The following is a 20,651-nucleotide window of genomic DNA, read 5'->3' as shown; positions in this document are numbered from 1 at the left end:
TTTTTTTTTTTTTTTTTTTTTTTCACTTTTTGGGGAATTCTCGTCTTCTTTTGTTGTTTTATTGAAAATCTTGGTTCTACCAAGGAGGAAAAATGAGGGGCTTTCTAATTTGTTTACAGGAAATTGATGAAGATGAAGAGGACTCTGATGGAGAAGAGGAGGAGGAGGTAAACAAGATTAAGTTTCAGTTTCACCATCTTACAACTGCACTCAAATTTATGGATGTTATTTTGAACCCATATGAATGTCTTTGGCGTGTCACTATTTTGTTTGGTGATTTCTGCTCTTTCCATTCTCGAATCACTCAGGCATGCATCTTTTCGACAAGCATTCCCAAGCCTTCATCTAGTTTTCTAAATGTAATGGGGCATTTATTTGTAAGCTTCTGAAGTATTGTATGTGGTCCAAACCTAGGCGTTTTGCAACTTCCTTGTCGCTATTTACTTGGTCTAAATCTAGTGTTTTACTGCTTCATTGTTGCATAATTATAAGCTTCTGAAATATTGAAATATAGTTGTACATGATCTTAATCATCAAGTGTTTTGCAACTTAATCGTGGCTTAAACTGTTCTGTACATATAGACTGGCTAAAAGTTCAGAAGTAATGGTTCAAACTCCGGTTGATGTGTGTGTAGGAAAACGGAGATGAAGATGACGATGATGATGGGGAAGAGTGAAACTTAGAGAACAAACACATTAGAGAACACCCCATAGGTACTCCTATCTTTTCTTTTTACCAATTTCCATATTACGTAGGATATCTATTGTTCCAATCTCTGATAAGTACTGTTGTCATATTTATACCTCAAATGTGTTATTTATCTTCTAGTCTATTTTTGGCCTCCCCTTCCTTATCATTCAATACACAGCCCAATCCTTTTCATGAGAGATGCTTCTATTTTCCAGTTCTTCTCTGAACATTTTTGTAGACTATTTCTTACAATATTGTTGCCTGTAAACGATGTAGATGGGTAGTATTTTTCTGAATCATGAGATTGCTAAATTTATGAGTGGTTATAACTGGATGTGTTTCTAAGAGTAGTGTCCAAAATATCGCTTGAAACTTTATAGTGCTTGTGGATAAAGCCTATAATTCTCAGTCATCCTTGAAAGTTTCATCGGCTTTATCCACAAGCACTATAAAGTTTCAAGCGATATTTTGGACACTACTCTTAGAAACAAATCAAGCCGATAATTCATCTACTGCTACGGCATAATCAAATCAAAAGCATCTTAGAACCTACAGAATTCTGCTTTTGATTTGATTATGCCATAGCAGTAGATGAACATATGGGGCTAAATATATGTTTTTGTGGTTAGATAATCATTCATTTTTGAAAGTATAGTCTCTACCAACCTTGCTTTCCAAATGGTTGCGACACAAGAATCATCCAAACGACCTCGTAGATTTTCTTACGGCCATATCTTAATCAACAAATTAATTATTATGTTTCTTTTTATAGAAAAAAGAAAGTACAATAAATGAGTCGACCATAATTTAGAATTGGTCCCACAGTCCACTAAGATATGATTCACATGCATTGTTTGATGAAACAGTAGTCCAAAACTATGTTATTGTGCTTTACAAATGACATATGGGCCTCATTTTCCCCACATCTTTGGGCCCATATTGTTTGTTGTTAAAGTTCTTAGTATCAAGACAGGACAGCCCATGTCTTTCCTTTCTTTTCTTTTTCCTTCTTTTTTTTTTTTAAAAAAAAAATTTTGGTCGATTTTAGTCGTAGTTTTTAATAGGCAGACACGTCTTTTATTCATTATTTGATGAGTCGACATTTATGTGAATGAGTGTTTCAGAAAATTCAACTCTAAAATTGATATTTGCAGTTCAATTGCTACATATAAATATTTGAAAACATTGATTCCTTTTTTCCTTTTAGATTTGTTTTTAAAACTTAGGGAAATGCGAGATTTTGTCTAAATCGGCTAATGATTGTTGAATACCAAAAAGAAATATAAAGAGGGTCAAATGTAAAATGATGAATTAAATTAAATTACATTGAAATTTTTTAATTGAGACAGGTTTGAACATGCGAGTAAAGGCAGCCAGTTTGTGGCAAGATTAATGATGATAATCTCGCCGCAAAGCTAAGAATATTAAAATAAAAAAAAATATATATTACGGTGAACTAGGGAGCATAATTACGATTAGGATATGGTTTTTTATTTAATTAGCTTAAATTTTAAATAATCATAATTAATGTGCGCAAACCTTGCTTTATCATGATTTCCAGGAAACTTTGGGACTAAAGTTCAACTCAGGTTTGTTAACCATTTTTTTTAAAAGTATATAATATGTAATCTACAATATATTATATGATCTTTGATAAATGATATATCCTAGTTTGTAGTATATAGTATAAAGTATACTTATGATCATACATTAGTTGAGAAGATTAAGATTAAAACTAGAACAAAACGAGCAAGGAAGTTCAAAAATTTAAGTAATATAAATTTTATAATATATTTTTAAATGTGATATTTGTATTACATGGAGGATCATTTCCAATAAATTCATGACCAAGAAAGGAAAGCATCCTTTTTTCTAATTTGAGAAAAAAATACCAAACTTTAAATGATACCTATATAATAATAAATATACCACCTATAATAAACAATATACTTATTAATTAAATTGAGAAGACTACATTATGATGTAATATAGATATCATTAATGTGAACATACTCTAAGCTACTTTATGCATACTTTATGCATGTATTAATTATGATTTCAAGATATGATTGAAATCAAACATTAAAATTGAAAATTGAAAATTTAATATATATTTTTTAAAAGCTCTATTAACCGATATGGTCATGTGAGGTTAGGTACATTATTGGTGTTACTGTCACGTGAAGGTTATGTGCATTTTTTTATTTTGGCAACCAGAGTCGGCACTATTTATAAGAAAAAAAAGTTGTACATGAAGTTCAAGGATGAAGAAGATCTATGATGTAATTGTGATCGTCCTTCTGTAATAGGTCAAATCTACCTTATAAAAACGATCCAAAAACAACACATAAAAAAACAATTCTTTCAACTTTGGATGTTTTTAGTATACGGATAAATTTGAATGTTTTCTTCTTGTAACTCTATTAATATAACCACTTTATAATTATTAAAAATGAACTGATTCAAATTATCCATGTGAAAACACATGAGTACAAATATCTTATATAATAAAATTGTATAAGGCTCAACCACAAAATATTAAATATCTCTTGAAATCCGTTAATTAATAAGATAAATATTTTATAAAACGATGATAATTTTGAATCTTTCAAAATAAACGTAATAATCCAAGATGCAAGGGGAAGGGGCATACACATGAAGCAAAAAGAAAAAACATGAAGTTATGTTAAAATTACTTAACAAAAAACAGATCTTTATGTTCCCAAAAGTGAATACAAAGTTGTCTAATCCACCTTTTTGTTAATCTTTTTATTTATTTATTGATCATTCAAATTAATTACCCTTTTTTTGTTATTATCATTAATTGATTAATCAAATTTGGTAAACATGTTGATACTTATATTATAATAGTAATCAATCAATGTGTTGTCACCAAATTTGATGTGAAGGCTGTCTTTTTAATTTTAATTATGTCTATATCATGAAATTTGGCATGCTCCTAAAGGCTTCCTTTTTATTCTTTTTTCTTTTTTTTGCCCCATAAATTGCTATTAATTAATAAAATAATTAATGGGCTTAGCAGCCCAATTTTCTTGGGCTCTACAAAGGGTAGGCCTTTTTTTATTTCTCATTTGAAATAGAAATAGAAAAATACTTTTTTTATTATATATATATATATATATATATATATGATGTCACCTTTCATCACTTTGTAATTTTATTTTTTATGGTTAAAAAGGTGAAAAATAAAATTGGAAAAAAGGAAAAGAGAAATGAAATTGAATATTGAGGCGTATGATTTCCAGACATTATGACATTTGCAATGCATGCGACAAAAGACCATTTACGCTGTCTACCTAACGTTTTTGGTTTTTTTTTTTTTTTTTTTTTTTTTTTTTNGTGCGGAAACCTCTGTTTAATATATACGTTCTAAAATTATAAAGCTAACAGTAAGCTATTTGGAGGATCAATTTTTTTAACTAGTAAACTAAATTGAATATTTTTGTTTTAAGAAAATTCAACTCGAATTGTTTATGTTTGTCGGGTGATAAAACCCCATACTTCAATTATTTGGAGATGAGAATGAAAAATAAATATAAAATATAAAATATGTATAAAAAAAGTTTGGAATGGTTGTGCAATAATGATAAAGAAAGAGGGCTTGAATGCAATTTCAGGATAGTGTAAGTGAGCTAACGTCACTGTCGTGTACTTCTAATCTCGATTGTTAACCACTCAGAATGCCACGTGGCACTGTTTCCATTTTTATTGAAAAAAGTAAAATATATTTTTTTAATTTTTTTTTAAGATTAAGGATATTTTAAAATTCGAGTATTTAGCTGAAGAATAAAATAAAATCAATAAATAAATAAAGGAAAAACGTTACAGAAAATAAAAAATAATTCGAATATTGAAATATATTGGAGGAAATTATAAGAGGCCGTTTGTTTGCAAGTTGACGAAAATAAAAAATAAGAACTCATAAAAATTCATCCAAATAATTAAAAAAAATACAAAATATTATATTAGTATATATATATAAATATCGTTTTATTTAAGCATTAAAATGTATTGGTTAGAAGAGAGATTTTCACACATTTATAAAAATGGTTCATTATTAGTGATATCGTCTTCTTTCAGTATACGTCTCATTAGTTATACTAAGCGTAGACGTATGAACGAACTCGACAACTATATATATATATATATATTTTGTCGTCTCAAATAATTTCGGTTAAAAAAAAATAATAATAAATTTAAATTTGAAAACAAAAATAGTTTAAAAAAATGTCCCCATCTCTCTCCCTATAAGAATTCACTCCTCCCACGCACTTGTTCCTTCAACTCTCGTCTTCTCCATCTTTGACCACTGGTCAAACTCTCTCTCTCTCTCTAACTTTCTCTCTCTTCTTCCCTTTTTCCGCCGGCGAAAGAACGGAGCTCTGCCGTGGAGAATGATAGAACACAGAACTCTGGAACAATCTCAAAAAGGCAGCCAAAACGACGCCATTTCCCTTCACATCTCTCTGCAATAAACCAATAATTCCTTTCTCCTTCTTCCTCTTTTTAACTGATTCATCCTTCTTTCCCATCGTTTTTTTTTTTTTTTTTTTTTTTTTTTTTTTTTTTTTTTTTTTTTTTTTTTTTTTNCCAATGGCGGAGCCAGTAGCAGAGCCCAAGGCGTTGCCGGAGCCCGAAAAGAAGAAGGAACAGAGCCTTCCTTTTCTCCAACTCTTCGCTTTTGCAGACAAATACGACTGGTTTCTCATGACCCTTGGCAGTTTAGGCGCCGTTGTCCACGGCTCTTCCATGCCCGTTTTCTTTCTCCTTTTCGGCGAAATGGTCAATGGCTTCGGCAAGAACCAGTTCAATTTTCACAAAATGACATCGGAAGTCACTAAGGTTTTAATTTCATCCCAAATCCTCTGTTTTATGATTCTTGTCTTTTATAGATCTCAGATCCGATTATTTTACTCTGTTCTTTCAATTTGCAGTATGCTCTGTATTTTGTGTACTTGGGTCTCATTGTCTGTTTCTCATCCTACGCCGGTAAGTAAAAAACTCCTCTGTTTTCCCTTTCGAGAACCCAAAAAACAGAGCATTTGATTGAGCTTGTCGGTGTTTGGATACAGAGATCGCATGTTGGATGTACACAGGGGAGAGACAAGTGAGCACATTGCGAAAGAAGTATTTAGAGGATGTACTGAAACAAGACGTTGGATTCTTCGACACTGATGCAAGAACAGGGGATGTTGTTTTCAGCATCTCAACAGACACCCTTCTTGTTCAAGATGCAATCAGCGAAAAGGTAATTCCTTTTTCTCTTTTTCTTTCTAAAATGGAGAAGAATCTAATGGTGTCTAGTGTGGGGGCTAAATGGGTTAATTCATTCTGCAAAATACCCATCTGGGTAGTTGCTATTTCATTAATTAGAGCAACGTGCGCACGTTAGCAAAATGGACGATAACATGCGCCGCCGCAACACCGCCATTAAATCAGGAATCAAATCTTTCTTTTTAAGGAACTGGGTTTGATTTTTGTGTAGGTGGGGAACTTCATTCACTACCTCTCGACGTTCTTGGCTGGATTGGTAGTGGGTTTTGTGTCAGCATGGAGATTAGCACTGTTGAGTATAGCAGTAATTCCAGGCATAGCTTTTGCTGGTGGTTTATATGCTTATACTCTCACTGGACTCACTTCAAAGAGTCGAGAATCATATGCCAATGCTGGCATAATTGCCGAACAGGTAAAGTTCTTCGTTCAAGCAGAATCACGTGGATGTTTTTTGTTTTCATTGGAAAATTTCCAAAGAACATGACATGATTTGTTTCATAAACATGTTCCCAACAGGCGATTGCTCAAGTTCGAACTGTTTACTCATATGTTGGGGAAAGCAAAGCCTTGAATTCGTATTCAGATTTGATTCAGAATACGCTGAAAATCGGATACAAGGCAGGAATGGCCAAGGGGTTAGGCCTTGGGTGTACCTATGGCATTGCTTGTATGTCTTGGGCTCTTGTCTTCTGGTACGCCGGTGTGTTCGTCCGAAACGGCCAGTCCGACGGTGGGAAAGCCTTCACTGCTATATTCTCCGCCATTGTTGGCGGCATGTAAGTTTCTCAAGAAAATTTATGATTTAACGATCTATTACAAATGGGTTCTTTTTTTAGCGCTGTTTTGTGTGATGCTATAGGAGTTTGGGGCAGTCGTTTTCAAATTTGGGAGCATTCAGCAAAGGCAAGGTAGCAGGGTACAAATTGATGGAGATAATCAATCAAAGGCCTTCGATCATTCAAGACCCATTAGAGGGAAAGTGCTTGGGTGAAGTTAATGGAAACATTGAGTTTAAAGATGTCTGCTTCAGCTACCCTTCAAGACCGGACGTGATGATCTTCAGGGATTTCTCTATATTCTTCCCGGCCGGGAAGACGGTGGCTGTCGTCGGCGGTAGCGGTTCCGGTAAAAGCACCGTTGTCTCTCTCATTGAAAGATTCTACGATCCCAATCAAGGTAAATTTACAACCATTGGATATGATAGTGCTACAATGGTGGTGGATGGTTCTGATTTACTCTGTTTTTTTGAAAAACAGGGCAAGTTCTGCTGGACAATGTGGACATCAAAACTCTGCAATTGAAATGGCTACGTGATCAGATTGGATTAGTGAACCAAGAACCGGCTCTGTTTGCAACCACCATATATGAAAACATTCTCTACGGCAAACCAGACGCAACGACGGCGGAGGTGGAAGCTGCCACGGTTGCAGCCAATGCTCATAGTTTCATCACATTGCTGCCCAATGGCTACAACACCCAGGTTGGGGAAAGAGGATTACAGCTCTCCGGTGGGCAAAAACAGAGGATAGCCATAGCCAGAGCAATGTTGAAGAACCCAAAAATCCTTCTCCTCGATGAAGCCACTAGCGCCCTCGATGCAGGCTCTGAAAGCTTAGTTCAAGAAGCTTTAGACCGATTAATGGTGGGAAGAACAACAGTGGTGGTCGCACATCGTTTATCAACCATAAGAAATGTCGATTCAATTGCAGTGTTACAACAGGGGCAAGTCGTCGAAACAGGAACTCACGAAGAACTAATCGCAAAACCCGGAGCTTATTCCTCATTAATTCGCTTCCAAGAAATGGTTCGAAACAGAGAATTCTCCAACCCATCAACCCGTCGATCACGATCTTCACGTCTAAGCCATTCGTTATCGACAAAATCATTAAGCCTCCGCTCCGGCAGCCTTAGAAATTTGAGCTATTCGTACAGCACAGGCGCCGATGGCAGAATCGAAATGGTCTCAAACGCCGAAAGTGACCGGAAAAATCCAGCCCCTGATGGCTATTTCCTTCGTCTTCTTAAACTCAACGGCCCCGAATGGCCGTATTCAATAATGGGCGCAATTGGGTCTGTTCTCTCTGGTTTCATCAGTCCAACATTCGCCATTGTTATGAGTAACATGATCGAAGTCTTCTATTACAAAAATCCCTCCGCCATGGAAAGGAAAATCAAGGAATTCGTATTCATCTACATCGGAATCGGAGTTTACGCAGTGGTGGCTTATCTAATTCAGCATTATTTCTTTACAATCATGGGTGAAAATCTAACCACCAGAGTCAGAAGAATGATGCTCGCAGGTAAGAATCAATCCATAAAATCTTTTAAACTTATCAAACATTTTCAAAGCTACGAAATCCTCTGTTTTTTGTTATAGCGATCTTGAGGAATGAAGTGGGATGGTTCGATGAGGAAGAACACAACTCAAGTTTAGTAGCAGCAAGATTGGCGACTGATGCAGCTGATGTGAAATCCGCCATTGCTGAAAGAATATCAGTGATTCTTCAAAACATGACTTCACTCTTCACTTCTTTCATTGTTGCATTCATTATCGAATGGAGGGTTTCTCTTCTCATCCTTGCAGCCTTCCCTCTACTGGTTCTTGCCAACATGGCTCAGGTAAAAAACAGCTAATTTTTACTTCAAACCATACATATAAGCCTAACCCCACATAAAAAGATTAGGTTTTTAAGGAAGTTTTGATCGGAAAGGTAGGGCTTTTCCTGCATGAGTTGACCCTAAAGCCTAAAAAGGGAGGGGCTGCAGTTGGTGAATTTAGCTCTTAAGAAATGGGTCAGATTCTCTGAAATTTACTTTTTACAGCTCTTGGAATATAAACCTCTCTTCATCAACAACGCGACAAAGAACCTGAAATATTAAACTCTTGCCATCTCTGTGCTCTGCACGTGGCTCTTCCCACTCCCTACACTCCTGCTCTGCACTAACTTCTGAAACAATTGCAGTGATGAACATTAAAGAAACAACTCTGAAAGTTCATAGCTTTTTATATATAAAAATTCCATCAAAATTTAAACTTTAGTGAAAAAAACCTCACCCTTCTGTTTTATGAAGTAAAATAATTTGTGGGTTTTGTTTTGTATTTGTAGCAGCTTTTTCTTGGAGCCCAATGCCTATTTTTCCCTCGGTTTCTCTGTTTTTAATAGTTTTTTCCATTCAAACACCGACTATTCTGAATCTTTGCAGTATTTTTTATCAGTTCTGTTCTTTTTTTCTGATTCAAAGCTCCAAGTCTTGACCGTCTTTCTCTCCCTTGAAATCCGAGCTCTCTCGTTGCTCTCTGGCATTTGACAGATACCCATGTGAATATCTGCTTCAAATCCTCACTCCCCGTGATCTTCATTCATATAATTCATATAATATAAAGTTTTTGAACTTCCATAACAAAAAAAAAAGTGATTAAATCTAAGGGGATGGGGTTCGTTTTCAAACTATAGTACTGACCTCTGACCATTTGTCTTGTGTTGAACAGTAGTCTAAATTTGCGCATGCTTCTCATACAGTGAAAGTTAGGATTGATTGCTAAAGGACATTGCTTTCTGTAATCTATTAATGTCTTTGTCATTGTTCCTTTTTCCTTGTTTTGGAAAAGGAAAAATCCCCCCATGTTATGATGCTTTTATGCAGCTTGTTCTAAGTTGAACTTTTATAACAGAGTTTTTGATTGAAATTAGGCTTAAGTAATGAGAGAAGTTGTACATTATTGTTATGCAGCAACTTTCTTTGAAAGGGTTTGCTGGGGATACTGCAAAGGCCCACGCAAAGACAAGTATGATTGCAGGGGAAGGTGTTAGCAATATCAGAACAGTGGCTGCCTTCAATGCTCAAGACAAGATCCTTTCTCTGTTTGGCCATGAGCTTAATGTTCTTGAGCGGCAGAGCCTTCGTCGGAGCCAAACGGCTGGCGTTCTTTTCGGCATTTCGCAATTTGCTCTCTATGCATCTGAAGCTCTTGTTCTATGGTACAGTGTTCATTTGGTCAGCAATGGCGGATCAACATTCTCTAAAGTGATTAAAGTCTTTGTTGTCTTGGTTGTTACTGCCAATTCTGTGGCGGAGACTGTTAGTCTTGCTCCTGAGATCGTTCGGGGTGGTGAATCGATCGGTTCTATTTTCTCCATTCTTGATCGCTCGACGAGAATCGAGCCTGATGATCCTGAGGCAGAACCTGTCGAGAGACTTCGTGGGGAAATCGAACTTCGACATGTTGATTTCGCTTACCCTTCTCGACCTGATGTCATGGTGTTTAAGGATCTCAACCTTAGGATCAGGGCTGGTCAGAGCCAGGCGTTGGTTGGAGCTAGTGGATCAGGGAAGAGTTCTGTGATTGCGTTGATTGAGAGATTCTATGATCCGATCGTCGGAAAAGTTATGATCGACGGGAAGGACATTCGTCGACTGAATTTACAATCGTTGAGGCTGAAAATTGGGTTGGTACAGCAAGAGCCAGCCCTGTTTGCAGCAAGTATTTTTGACAACATTGCATATGGAAAAGATGGAGCAACAGAAGCTGAAGTAATAGAGGCAGCAAGAGCAGCCAATGTGCATGGCTTTGTGAGTGGACTACCTGATGGCTACAAGACACCAGTTGGGGAAAGGGGCGTTCAGCTTTCTGGTGGTCAAAAACAACGCATTGCGATTGCTAGGGCTGTTCTCAAGGACCCCACAATCCTCCTCCTCGACGAGGCCACAAGCGCCCTCGACGCCGAGTCAGAGTGCGTGCTACAAGAGGCTCTAGAAAGGCTAATGAGGGGCCGAACCACAGTTGTAGTGGCACATCGCCTATCGACAATCCGGGGCGTCGACAGCATTGGTGTGGTGCAAGATGGGCGCATCGTGGAGCAAGGTAGTCATAGCGAGCTGATAAGTCGAGCCGAGGGGGCTTACTCGAGGCTCTTGCAGCTGCAACACCAACACATATGAAAGGGGAAGGGGGGGGGGTCAAAGTTTTTTCAAATGGAGCAACATGGATTGTTGGTTGTTAAACCAAATTTGGGGTCCCATTTGGGTGATGTTTTTATCTTTTTCCATGTGTTTCTTTCCTAGTTGTAGATATGATTCTGGAATGTGAAATCTATATCATGTTAACTGCTACTTTTCCAATGGGAAACAGGCAAGTATCTTATTATAATTGAGAACTATGGTGCATTGCATGAGCCCCCTTTATCTAATATTGTCTGTTTGGTCTACCAACCCATCTTTAAATTTATCCCAAACAATAAAGAAGGATCCAATTTGCCTTTTTATAACTTGACAAGACTTTAACTTACTGTAATGCTTTTCTCCCACAGTAGTGTTTTGCCTGTTCTATCATTGCTGATGAAATAGTTGAGATAAAACACAACAAAACAAATGAGAACAACAACATAGAAACACAATATCTCCTAAAAATCCATAGGATTCGGTACACTCGATGAAGAAATAAACTCAAACTTGCCCACTGCGAGTAGTTATTGCCTACTTTGACCTGTTACGTATCGCCGTTAGCTTTACGGTTTTAAAATGCGTCTTTTAAGGAGAGGTTTCTACACCCTTATTAAGAATGTTTCGTTCCACTCTCCAACCGACGTGGGATCTCACAATCCACTCTCCTTGGGCGCCTAGCGTCATACTGCTCGGTGTATGGCTCTAATACCATTTATAACCGTCCAAGAGCACTGCTAACAGATATTGTCTGCTTTGGCCCGTTACGTATCGCCGTCAGGTTCATGGTTTTAAAACGCATCTAGCAGGGAGAGGTTTTCACATCTATATAAGGAAGTTTTGTTCCCCTCTCCAACCGACGTGGGGTTATTTGATGTGGATCATTCAAAACTCAAATCACTCCCCGCTGTAATTCTAATTCAGGTTCTTAACTTATAGAATAAAGTCACTTTAAGAGGGTTGGAAATGGGGTCAATTATTGCAAAAAGCAAGTGATGGGGGTATTATATTAGACTTAAAGCTAAGAGAGTGTTGGTGTTCAAACTATGAAGGGCAGTGGCCCTTGCCAACACACTGTCTAAGGCAGGGCAGTGGCCCTAGCCAACACACTCTCTAAGGCATTCTCTTCAACTTTCTGCTGCTTCTTTTTTTCTTTTTTTAATTTGTAAAAAGCTCACAATCAAAGTTATCAGTTTAGCACAAATGTCCCACATACATGTGTCTTTCATTATCCAAAGAAAGTAATGGCACAAAACACTTCAATATCACTTCAATATCTGTGCATGCTTTCTTCTTTCTGATTCATGATGTCATTGAAATCAAACTCCAATTAATATTATAATCTTTGTCGCACTGTTATTGGTTGGTGTTCTTTTGTTCACTTTTTCTTTTGAGAATTAGAATCATATTCATGTTTATCTTATAAGAGTCGGACTTATTGTTGTTGTTCATGATTTTGATGGGAGTTACATTTCCTTTCTTATTATTAGAGAACTTAAATTATATTCCTTCTTCAACATTAGATACTTATTTTAAAAGATTGATAAGTTGACTTTGGCTCTAACATATATAAAATACAACTAAGTGGTGTGTTTTGGCTCAGATTTCATGCAGGTCCATGGGTGTAACTCCAAAAGAAAGGCAAGATGCTCCAATGGCCCAAGGTATTCGAAGAGGCAAGGTGTGCATGCCAGCGTGCGAAGGCCAAGTCGAGGAGCGTGTTGATTACTAGAAAAAGACCCCATGTTCAACGCTGATAGATGAGTCGAAACAACCGAGCACTATAAATAAGTGCAGAACGCTTCAAATATCAAATCTCAAGGGAACGACATGGCCAAAAGATGGATGTTGTTGAAGTGAAGGCTTGCACCACACCATGCACAACAGTGCATGTTGAGGTCAGGATGAGTAAGAAGAAAGTTCCATAAGCTGGTTGCTCGCCCTACTTACAAGCTTGTTGCTCAAGATGGCATGAAACGAATGTACCAAGTCAAAGCTAACATTACATGCATTCAACATACTTCGATTTGATTTATTTGAGATATTTACATGCGACCGACCCTTCGCTTTCAAGTAGCGACTTGGTTTGGGTTACTGAAGCAGAATCCAGTAGCATCTTCAATGTTATATTACAATGCTATTTTCGTCTCTCATTAGCTCAGCAGCCCTCTATACATTATTTTCCACTGGTGTGAGCGAGTACTCTTATTCTGTCTTGCCACTGGCATCGCATAAAAGGCAGCAAATACTCTGAAACATCGACGTTTTCTTGCAGGTCCCCCCGGCTGACACACGCCCACTACTAGTAAACGCATCCAATTGAACTTAGATTCACTCATTCCTTGAGTTCCAAGAGCCTATATATATAAGGTGGAATTTGGAAACTCAAGCCGGCCCCATCATCCTACGACACAAGGACTATACATATTTTACGTATAAGAGTGGACTGTACCCACTACTAACTTCACATATCCAAAATTCAATTACATCATTTCTACCATCTACCTATAACATAAGGGCGCAACCTTCCAGCCTCGTTCCATTACTCTGTTCGAATCCTTTTGCACCGCACCAAAACCCTGCCTCAACACAATATTGGTTTTTCAATTCTAACCATGTCAGACGGTGCAGCATAGGCGAAGTAATGAGGACAAATATAATATATAACACATTCGTCACATTCACATCAATGTTTCGGGTCTCACCTATACCTGACTGACCAAAGCAAAAGACCTAACTCTCTGGTGCTGACATTGAAGGTACTGCCGGACTTTTAATCTCTTTTGCTTCTTCCCCTTCAACAGATGGATTCTCATCACCTTTCAGTGTTAAGGATCTTGGATTCATCTTCTGGACCTCTTCTCTTCTGTAGATAAAAATCTTCCGAACCATACCACAAAACTCCCTGATTAAAGCCAATCCACAGGTTATTCAAAATTTTTATTCCACAGAGACAACTAAGTGACAAAATATATGATCATGCATGATTAGTCCTTACTGCCAGGGATCATCTCCAACAAGCATCATATCGCCTTCATCATCCGTATATACAACAAGCCAACTCTTTTTGGGAGGCAGAAGCTCGCCACCAAATTCAAACAATTGGTCCAATTCAGCAATCAATTCATCATAATTGTTGAACTTGCTAAGATCAACTGACCTTCCAAGTGCAATCCCCTGCTTGTGGACCTGAAACCAACAAACCCCTATTATTATGCCAACCAGGTCTATCCTCGAAACTAATAGGCATGTGAAAAAATGTGTATATTTTGTGGTGGGGGAAGGGTAAAGCGAGCAACCTTTGTACAGCTCCTTGTTGAAGAACCCTGTGATTTGCTCTGAGAATCCTTCAAGTTTGGTGTGCATGCGTGCTGCAACTTATCAGCCACGTTGATGGCAAGGGATTTATCAGCCAAATTTGAACCCCTAGATAGTTCAGACTCATGCAAATGGATCGGATGTCTATTAGCATGTATAACATCTGCCTCGTTCATCACATTTCTATGCAATTCTGCAGGGTCTGAAATAGCAGGATTTTTTACGAGTGAGATGCCAAAAAGCTTACAATTTCCATCTTTGAGATTCAAAATATCTTGGTTCTGAAATAGCATAGGTTTCGAAGTCAGTTCAGTTGAATGAACTGGATAATCAAAATGAGATGAAGGTGGAGGCATCGACCAGTTTCCATTAGGCTGTTCAATTCTAGAACAATGGGCCATAGAATGATCAATTCTATAACATTGAGCCATAGAATGATCACCAACGCCATTAAAGGTGGCATTTCCTCTCATTTGATAAGGCAAGTCACCAGCCTGAATATGAGCCTTCTGACTAGAGTCGACCAGGTTAAGTGAAAGACCAGAAGGCAAGACAGACCATGAGCTACCACCACCAAGGAAGTTAAACTTTCCATCTTGATACACTGCATGCTTTCTGATTGAATTAGCAGTTACTATTGCTGGATCTCCCAAGGTAGCTCGGACACCACAGGATGAATCAATATTAGCTCCAAAACCTGACAGAAGATCTGCGTAGGTTGGCTCACCACTTCCTGCAGGCATCCAACTATCTGCTCCATGTTTCTTAGACGTAGAAACCACATCAATCTTCTCATCATCTAGTGATGGAGACCACATAACAGATTTTTCAGCAGTATCAGACTCGTTGCCATCAATTAAATTCCCTCTCAAAGTCGAGAATTCTTGACCTTGCAAGACCCTTGTAAATGCACTGGCTGGTGAATGGTCTATAATCATTCTTGATGGGCCCTCTCGTGTAAGAACCGAGGAATCAGGGGATGTAGGCACCATGTTTGATCGATGCCTTTTAGGTCTAGTCATCGGAAGGGGGTTCAGTGCTGGAGGAGCAAGAGCAGGCTCAATTTTCCAAGGAGAGACTTTCTCCGGACGAGAAATAGTAGATGTCTCATCCCACCTCACCTGGAGGAGGAAAACAAAAATGGATGATTTAACATTCCAAAAATACAAGGTTACATGTGTTGAGAACTTATATTACCTTCAGGCATCTCCACTTGGAATCTTTCCACCTTTTGGGATCAGCATCTTCACATCCAATGACAGTACCCGTGAATCTAAAACATGAAAATTAGAATTATCCACCAGTTCCCATAAAGAAACTTCATCAAGAAAGAAAGGAAGGGAAACACTATCAGATATTTATAAGGTAAATTCCAGTCAATTCCAATTTCATGGGCACATACCTCTGTTCAGGAGCTTCTTCACCTTCAAATCTCATTTTGAACCTCGTCCCTATGGTGTAGCTCTTCTTAATAGACTCCATATACTGGTCATATGGAACAACAAATTCAGAAGGGCTTGTCCTGAACATAAATTTGGAGCCATTAGCGTCTTGCCTTCAAAGATGTAATAACAAAACGTACATGATACAGAAATGACACGACATATCATAAGCATTACCTAGGCTTATAGTACACAGTGAACATTGTGCCTGTGGAAATGGCATGCCAAGCAGTTGCAAGCACACCAAGATGCATACTATGGCTAGATATGACCGATGAGGGGACATTGCCATGTTGTCTCATGGCACGCCTAACACCAACGCGAAGTTCTCTATTCTCTCCCCTATCAGAAAATATATGTTGATTCCAATTAGACCAAAAGATGTCTAATGAAATAATTGACTCATTCAGAAAAATAATGTAATCATGATATTTTAATGTCATATGAGTCACGACAGAGATGAATGGAAACATCAAACCTCAAGAATATAAAAGCATCTCCTGCAACCAGTCTTTTTGAGCTCACGAAAACACTCCAACCACTCTGAAGCAAATGCCTTCGTGGTTGTCCTGATATTCCAAAAGCTTAAATGTTAAAGAAAAGAAGACTGAATCTAACAAATCAACTGAACAAGGTGATTGTCAATATATATTTCTAATCAACCCACATGGCATGAAAGATTTAGATGTGAGATACGGTTCTCAGGTTGGTAGCACATGAGCTATTCTGGCGTATTATATATTGGAGCAAGAGATTATCTAAGTTTGTTTTGTTGATAAAATAAACTGTATTGTAACACACAAGCCATCTGGGATCCATGAAGAGTAATTCAAGTTCATAATTCATTACCTCGAAATATATGACGAAAACGCCATTCATTTCCAAGCAAATCCTTTGCAACTAACTCCTGAGTAGGAGGCTGTTGTGACATGTCCTAGAAAAATCAATTCTATGACATTCAGTTTTGGCAGCAAAGGAAGAAATACCGTCTCATAAATTTATACAATCTATCTATATAAAAACCATTAATGTACTAACCAGAGGAGGAAGACATTCATCAGCATGGCGCCTCAAGACTGAAAACCCCCCATGAGTACTGGTGTCAGATGCAGTCAGAGTCTTGCAAAAAGAATGCACATGAAATCTTCGTGGAGGAGGAGGAGGTGGTTCCTTGTCCACAGAATCCTCATCTTGCTGTAATTAAAAACACACCAGGATATCAAGATCATAAAACATTGAGAAGCTTTCAACACAGTATAACATTTTCAACTGCAAGACACGAAGGGAATTTACATTAGCCTCTGGAAGCAAAGTTATTTGTGCAAATACCTCATCAGTGTCCGCCTCTGCCTGCAATTCACAGACAGATGATTTGTCACATCAATAACAAAGTAAAACTACCTGGTACGAATCTTCCAGCCTGCAACCTTCACAGATATTTGTCAAAAGAGAAGAAAGCAACCTTCACAGATATTTGTCAAAAGAGAAGAAAACATAGAAATGGGAAAGCCCCAGTTTGGTGGATATGTCCAAGAAATAGACCAATGGTACCTTTAAGCACACATTAATAATGCGGCAGAGGATTTTGGATGGAAGGTCATAAACAGGCATCTGTTGGTCCGGCACTTGATTAGTTGATGCTTCCACCTGATCCAAAAACCAAACAAATATCAATCATGGAGAAAGTTCAATAGAACGCAGATTAGAAACAAGGCAGACGGAAGGTTAACGAACAGAGAGAAGGTGAGGAAAAAATCCCATGAACCATAGCCGTATAAGGTGAAAAGAGAGCTGAGACTTTACATAAAAATAACTTTCCAGTTGGAAAAGGGGAGAAAAGAAAAGAATGAAACAGAAGCAAATGAGAGACAGCTTTGGATAATAAAAAGGAAAAAAAAAAAAAAACCCTGTTATGTCATGATAAAATTAGAAGAGGAGGGATGAAGGGTATGAAAAACCTGTTCAATGTGGCCCTGAGGGAAGTAGAAGACACGCTCGTTTTCACGAGGGACAGAAACAAGAGGACCAGCACAAGCATTCCAAAGCTCGGTGTAGAGGGCGATATCAGCATCTGTATTAACAAAAAAAACAGAACAATTGGGAGGGTGAGTAAAGAACGAAAGAAAGGAAAAAAAAAGTGGGAGGAAGAAAGAGGGTGCGAGGATTGGGAGGAAAAATGAATACCCTTGGCAGAGAGCGCGTTGGGTGGATCAGAGGGGGCTTTGGTAGAATCAGCATGGTTCTTGAAAGCGGATGCAGAATTGGGCTTGATTGAAGCCTCGGCGGAGGTCATTTCTAGTGAATCCAAGGATAGATCTCGGAGGTAGGTAGAGAATTGTTTAGAACCATGCAAAAGCAGGAAAGAAGAAGAGAGATGGAAAAGTCTTAGTAGAAGGAGGAAAGAGGAGAAATTCCCCAGAGAGGGGAAGGGAGCAATCGGATGGAAGGAAGCCCTGAGTTGGGGATAGGGAAAGTAGATGACTAGCTAATGTTCTCTTTTCTTGTCATGCCTCCACTTCACCATCAAGCGCGTGCAGATTTTAAGCACCTGCCAAATTTGTTGGTTGGAGGAAGGAGTCAGTATAAAAGTACTCACTAATAGCTCCCATCTGAGGAGCCACAAAACACCACAAAACATGCTTCACACCATATCTCATCAACATGTTTATCATATACATACTACTCATATGAAACATGCGTAGGAGACAAGTAACATATGTAACTAACTCCATTCATAAATCATAATCACATCACGCAATATGCTCATGACATGCATACACCTCTCAACCTCTAACACAACTTAGTCCTCACAACAAACGAGATCATTCAGCTCTCATATTTGGCCTTCAGAACCCTCCAGGACTGTCCCTTAGAGTTGCACCAATCCCTGACCCTTTATACCCAGGGTCTCATCACTTCTCTTCAGTGCTAAATATTTGACCCTTGAGCATTTATACCGAAGGCCTCAAAGACTCATCACACTGACTCTCGAGCATTTATACCCAATCCCTTCATACTCCTCTCTATCCAACATTGGCATGTCAATTCCCAACCATTCATACATGGGGCCTCCAATCTAAATATTGATAAACCAGCCCTCGGCCATTTACACTCGAGACTCTAATATTCACTTTACCTTCTTTAAAACAACATCGACCTTCAACCATTTATACTGAGACCCTGATATCAACCTCGTTTATCTTTACCACAATGCCAGTCCTCAACCATTTATACCCGAGACCCCAGCATTCACCTCTGAATGCATGAGTCCAACGCATCATGCTTCTAGACCATGCTTTATGCCCAAAACCACAACACCACTTCCAACACAAAAATCATGTTTCTGCAACCAACCACATCATTTTAGCATGCTTATCATTACAAAAAATTCACCATCTCAGCATGCATTACATCACAAAGATCAAGCCACAACATGCTCAACACATCAGACACCTAAGAGTTCAAGAGTAACAATTAAATAGATCAAATATATCATATATATAACAGAAATAAGACACAACATGCTAGCACACAATCAAACAAAAGCTTCAAATAAAAACTACTTGTGTATAACAGGCCTTAAATTATTCCAAGAGATTCCTAAAAAAGAAGGATAAGATTTAGATACTATATTTAGTTCGAAACCCTTAATCGAACCACAACGTGCTCATGAGGGACAAGCTTACCCAAAAATCACACTTATTACTGAATCAAACACTCCAAAACAGAGTGAAACCTAAAACAAAGAGTATTCAAGGGTTAGAGATCCATCTAAGGTACTTTAATTTGGTTGGAAAATGTTTGAACAGAACGTTATTCTCTTAAAATTTCCAAAACGGACTCGATCCCTTGCTGAAAAGTGTTCGAATCAGTCCATAACTGACTTGAAACTACAAGAAGAATTTTGAAATGGTTATAAACAGACTTTAATCACTACATAGAATCCGAAAAGTGATTAGAGCAAGCCGTCACCCACTAAGACGCACCGAAAAGCTTGAGTCTTTGCTGGAAAGCAATCAGAAGTGTTTGAACAGGCTTGAAGCTACAAGAAGAAGAGTCCGAATAGTTAGAAACAGAAAATTCAGCACTTGAATGAATCGAAAGGGACTAAAATGCGCTGGAACTTACTGATCAGCAGCAAACGACCTCGAATACGCGGTGTTCAGAGTTCAAAGGAGGTCGAAACCAGAAATTCAAACATTACAGCCTACGGTGAAAGAGATCGCTAATCACACGGATTGTGGGCCACAAATCCAGTGGGCGTCTTCGCCGGGATTGTGGATCGTGAAGCTACAGACGAGAATCTGGGTTCAAATTCGTTGCTGAAGGAGTTCACCGGAGGTAGAAATCTGGTGTTGCTGTGAGAAATGCTGCAACTCGTCGTCGATCACACGACAGAGTGAGAAGTCGCGCCTGTAGGAATGAGGACGGCGCGTCGAGATGAAGAAGCCGGAGATCTAACCACATGAGGGGCTGGAGCCTGACGGGCGCCGGGAAGCAGAAATAAAGCGGGAAGGAGAGGGGTGTGAGGCGGGTGGTTTGCGTGAGTGGGAGGGAGAGCGGAGAAGATGAGACTGAAGTTTACTCTTTTGCCTTTGTTTTTCTATTTTTACATTTCTCCAAATTAAATAAAAATGGAAAAAAAAATAATAATAATATTATAAGACCTTCTAAATTATCAAACTTTTATTTTTCTTCCAACTTTTAATACGCAAAGTAATTTTTGCTTCTAAAATTTAAAATTATTAAATTTGCGATGGGACCCACCTGTGTTATTTAATTTTTTTTTTTCCTAAAATGTGATAAAAGCTAATAAATAGTTTATATAATTAGATTAATTTCTCATGAATATTTTTCATTATATATATATATATATATAAAGTTTATAGGGAGGGGGACCTTGGAATTGAATTGGGTCCCCTACACCCATCCCCATCCCCATCTCCATTCGGGTGTGTTTAAAT

The 20,651-nt window shown here is 38.1% G+C and overlaps 3 protein-coding genes across 9 annotated transcripts in view; 2 read left to right on the top strand and 1 right to left on the bottom strand.

Annotated features, from left to right (window-relative positions):
• Positions 1-987, top strand: part of LOC111795077 (NAP1-related protein 2-like) — a 6,665-nt gene extending 5,678 nt beyond the window's left edge. Inside the window, exons 9-10 of one of the 2 annotated variants that reach the window (XM_023677320.1) lie at positions 120-167; positions 636-987. In XM_023677320.1, the coding sequence (XP_023533088.1) occupies positions 120-167; positions 636-677 (90 nt within the window). In that variant the 3' untranslated portion in view covers positions 678-987. The remainder of the gene's footprint in view (positions 1-119; positions 168-635) is intronic. The other variant, XM_023677325.1, reaches the window with a different exon arrangement.
• Positions 988-5,283: 4,296 nt separating this feature from the next.
• Positions 5,284-11,175, top strand: LOC111795070 (ABC transporter B family member 19-like). The gene is made up of 9 exons (XM_023677311.1): positions 5,284-5,554; positions 5,647-5,701; positions 5,785-5,960; positions 6,198-6,398; positions 6,503-6,762; positions 6,846-7,162; positions 7,243-8,286; positions 8,364-8,605; positions 9,719-11,175. Exons 1-9 carry the CDS (start codon positions 5,306-5,308, stop codon positions 10,925-10,927), a joined length of 3,753 nt encoding a protein of 1,250 aa, XP_023533079.1. The 5' UTR covers positions 5,284-5,305; the 3' UTR covers positions 10,928-11,175.
• Positions 11,176-12,929: 1,754 nt separating this feature from the next.
• LOC111791422 (auxin response factor 2A-like) lies at positions 12,930-20,292 on the bottom strand. Of its 6 annotated transcripts, none has more exons than XM_023672772.1 (16): positions 19,816-20,292; positions 19,674-19,729; positions 17,872-18,235; positions 17,646-17,758; positions 17,239-17,334; positions 16,981-17,037; positions 16,726-16,881; positions 16,537-16,621; positions 16,166-16,256; positions 15,865-16,029; positions 15,648-15,767; positions 15,443-15,518; positions 14,227-15,366; positions 13,926-14,116; positions 13,633-13,832; positions 12,930-13,506 (listed from the first exon to the last, which is right to left on the bottom strand). In XM_023672772.1, the coding sequence occupies exons 3-15, from the start codon at positions 17,978-17,980 to the stop codon at positions 13,661-13,663; spliced, it is 2,571 nt and encodes an 856-aa protein (XP_023528540.1). In that variant the 5' UTR covers positions 17,981-18,235; positions 19,674-19,729; positions 19,816-20,292; the 3' UTR covers positions 12,930-13,506; positions 13,633-13,660. The 6 variants fall into 6 exon arrangements, with proteins under 6 accessions (XP_023528540.1, XP_023528557.1, XP_023528523.1 ...); XM_023672789.1 differs by having other exon boundaries at positions 13,639-13,832; XM_023672755.1 differs by having other exon boundaries at positions 12,930-13,832; positions 19,660-19,729.
• Positions 20,293-20,651: the final 359 nt, after the last annotated feature.

The sequence above is a fragment of the Cucurbita pepo genome, chromosome LG01 (assembly GCF_002806865.2).
Source record: "Cucurbita pepo subsp. pepo cultivar mu-cu-16 chromosome LG01, ASM280686v2, whole genome shotgun sequence".
In the NCBI taxonomy this organism is placed as follows: Eukaryota; Viridiplantae; Streptophyta; class Magnoliopsida; order Cucurbitales; family Cucurbitaceae; genus Cucurbita; species Cucurbita pepo.
Note: the sequence above shows the minus strand (reverse complement) of the source record. Positions and strands in the feature narration are given on the sequence as shown.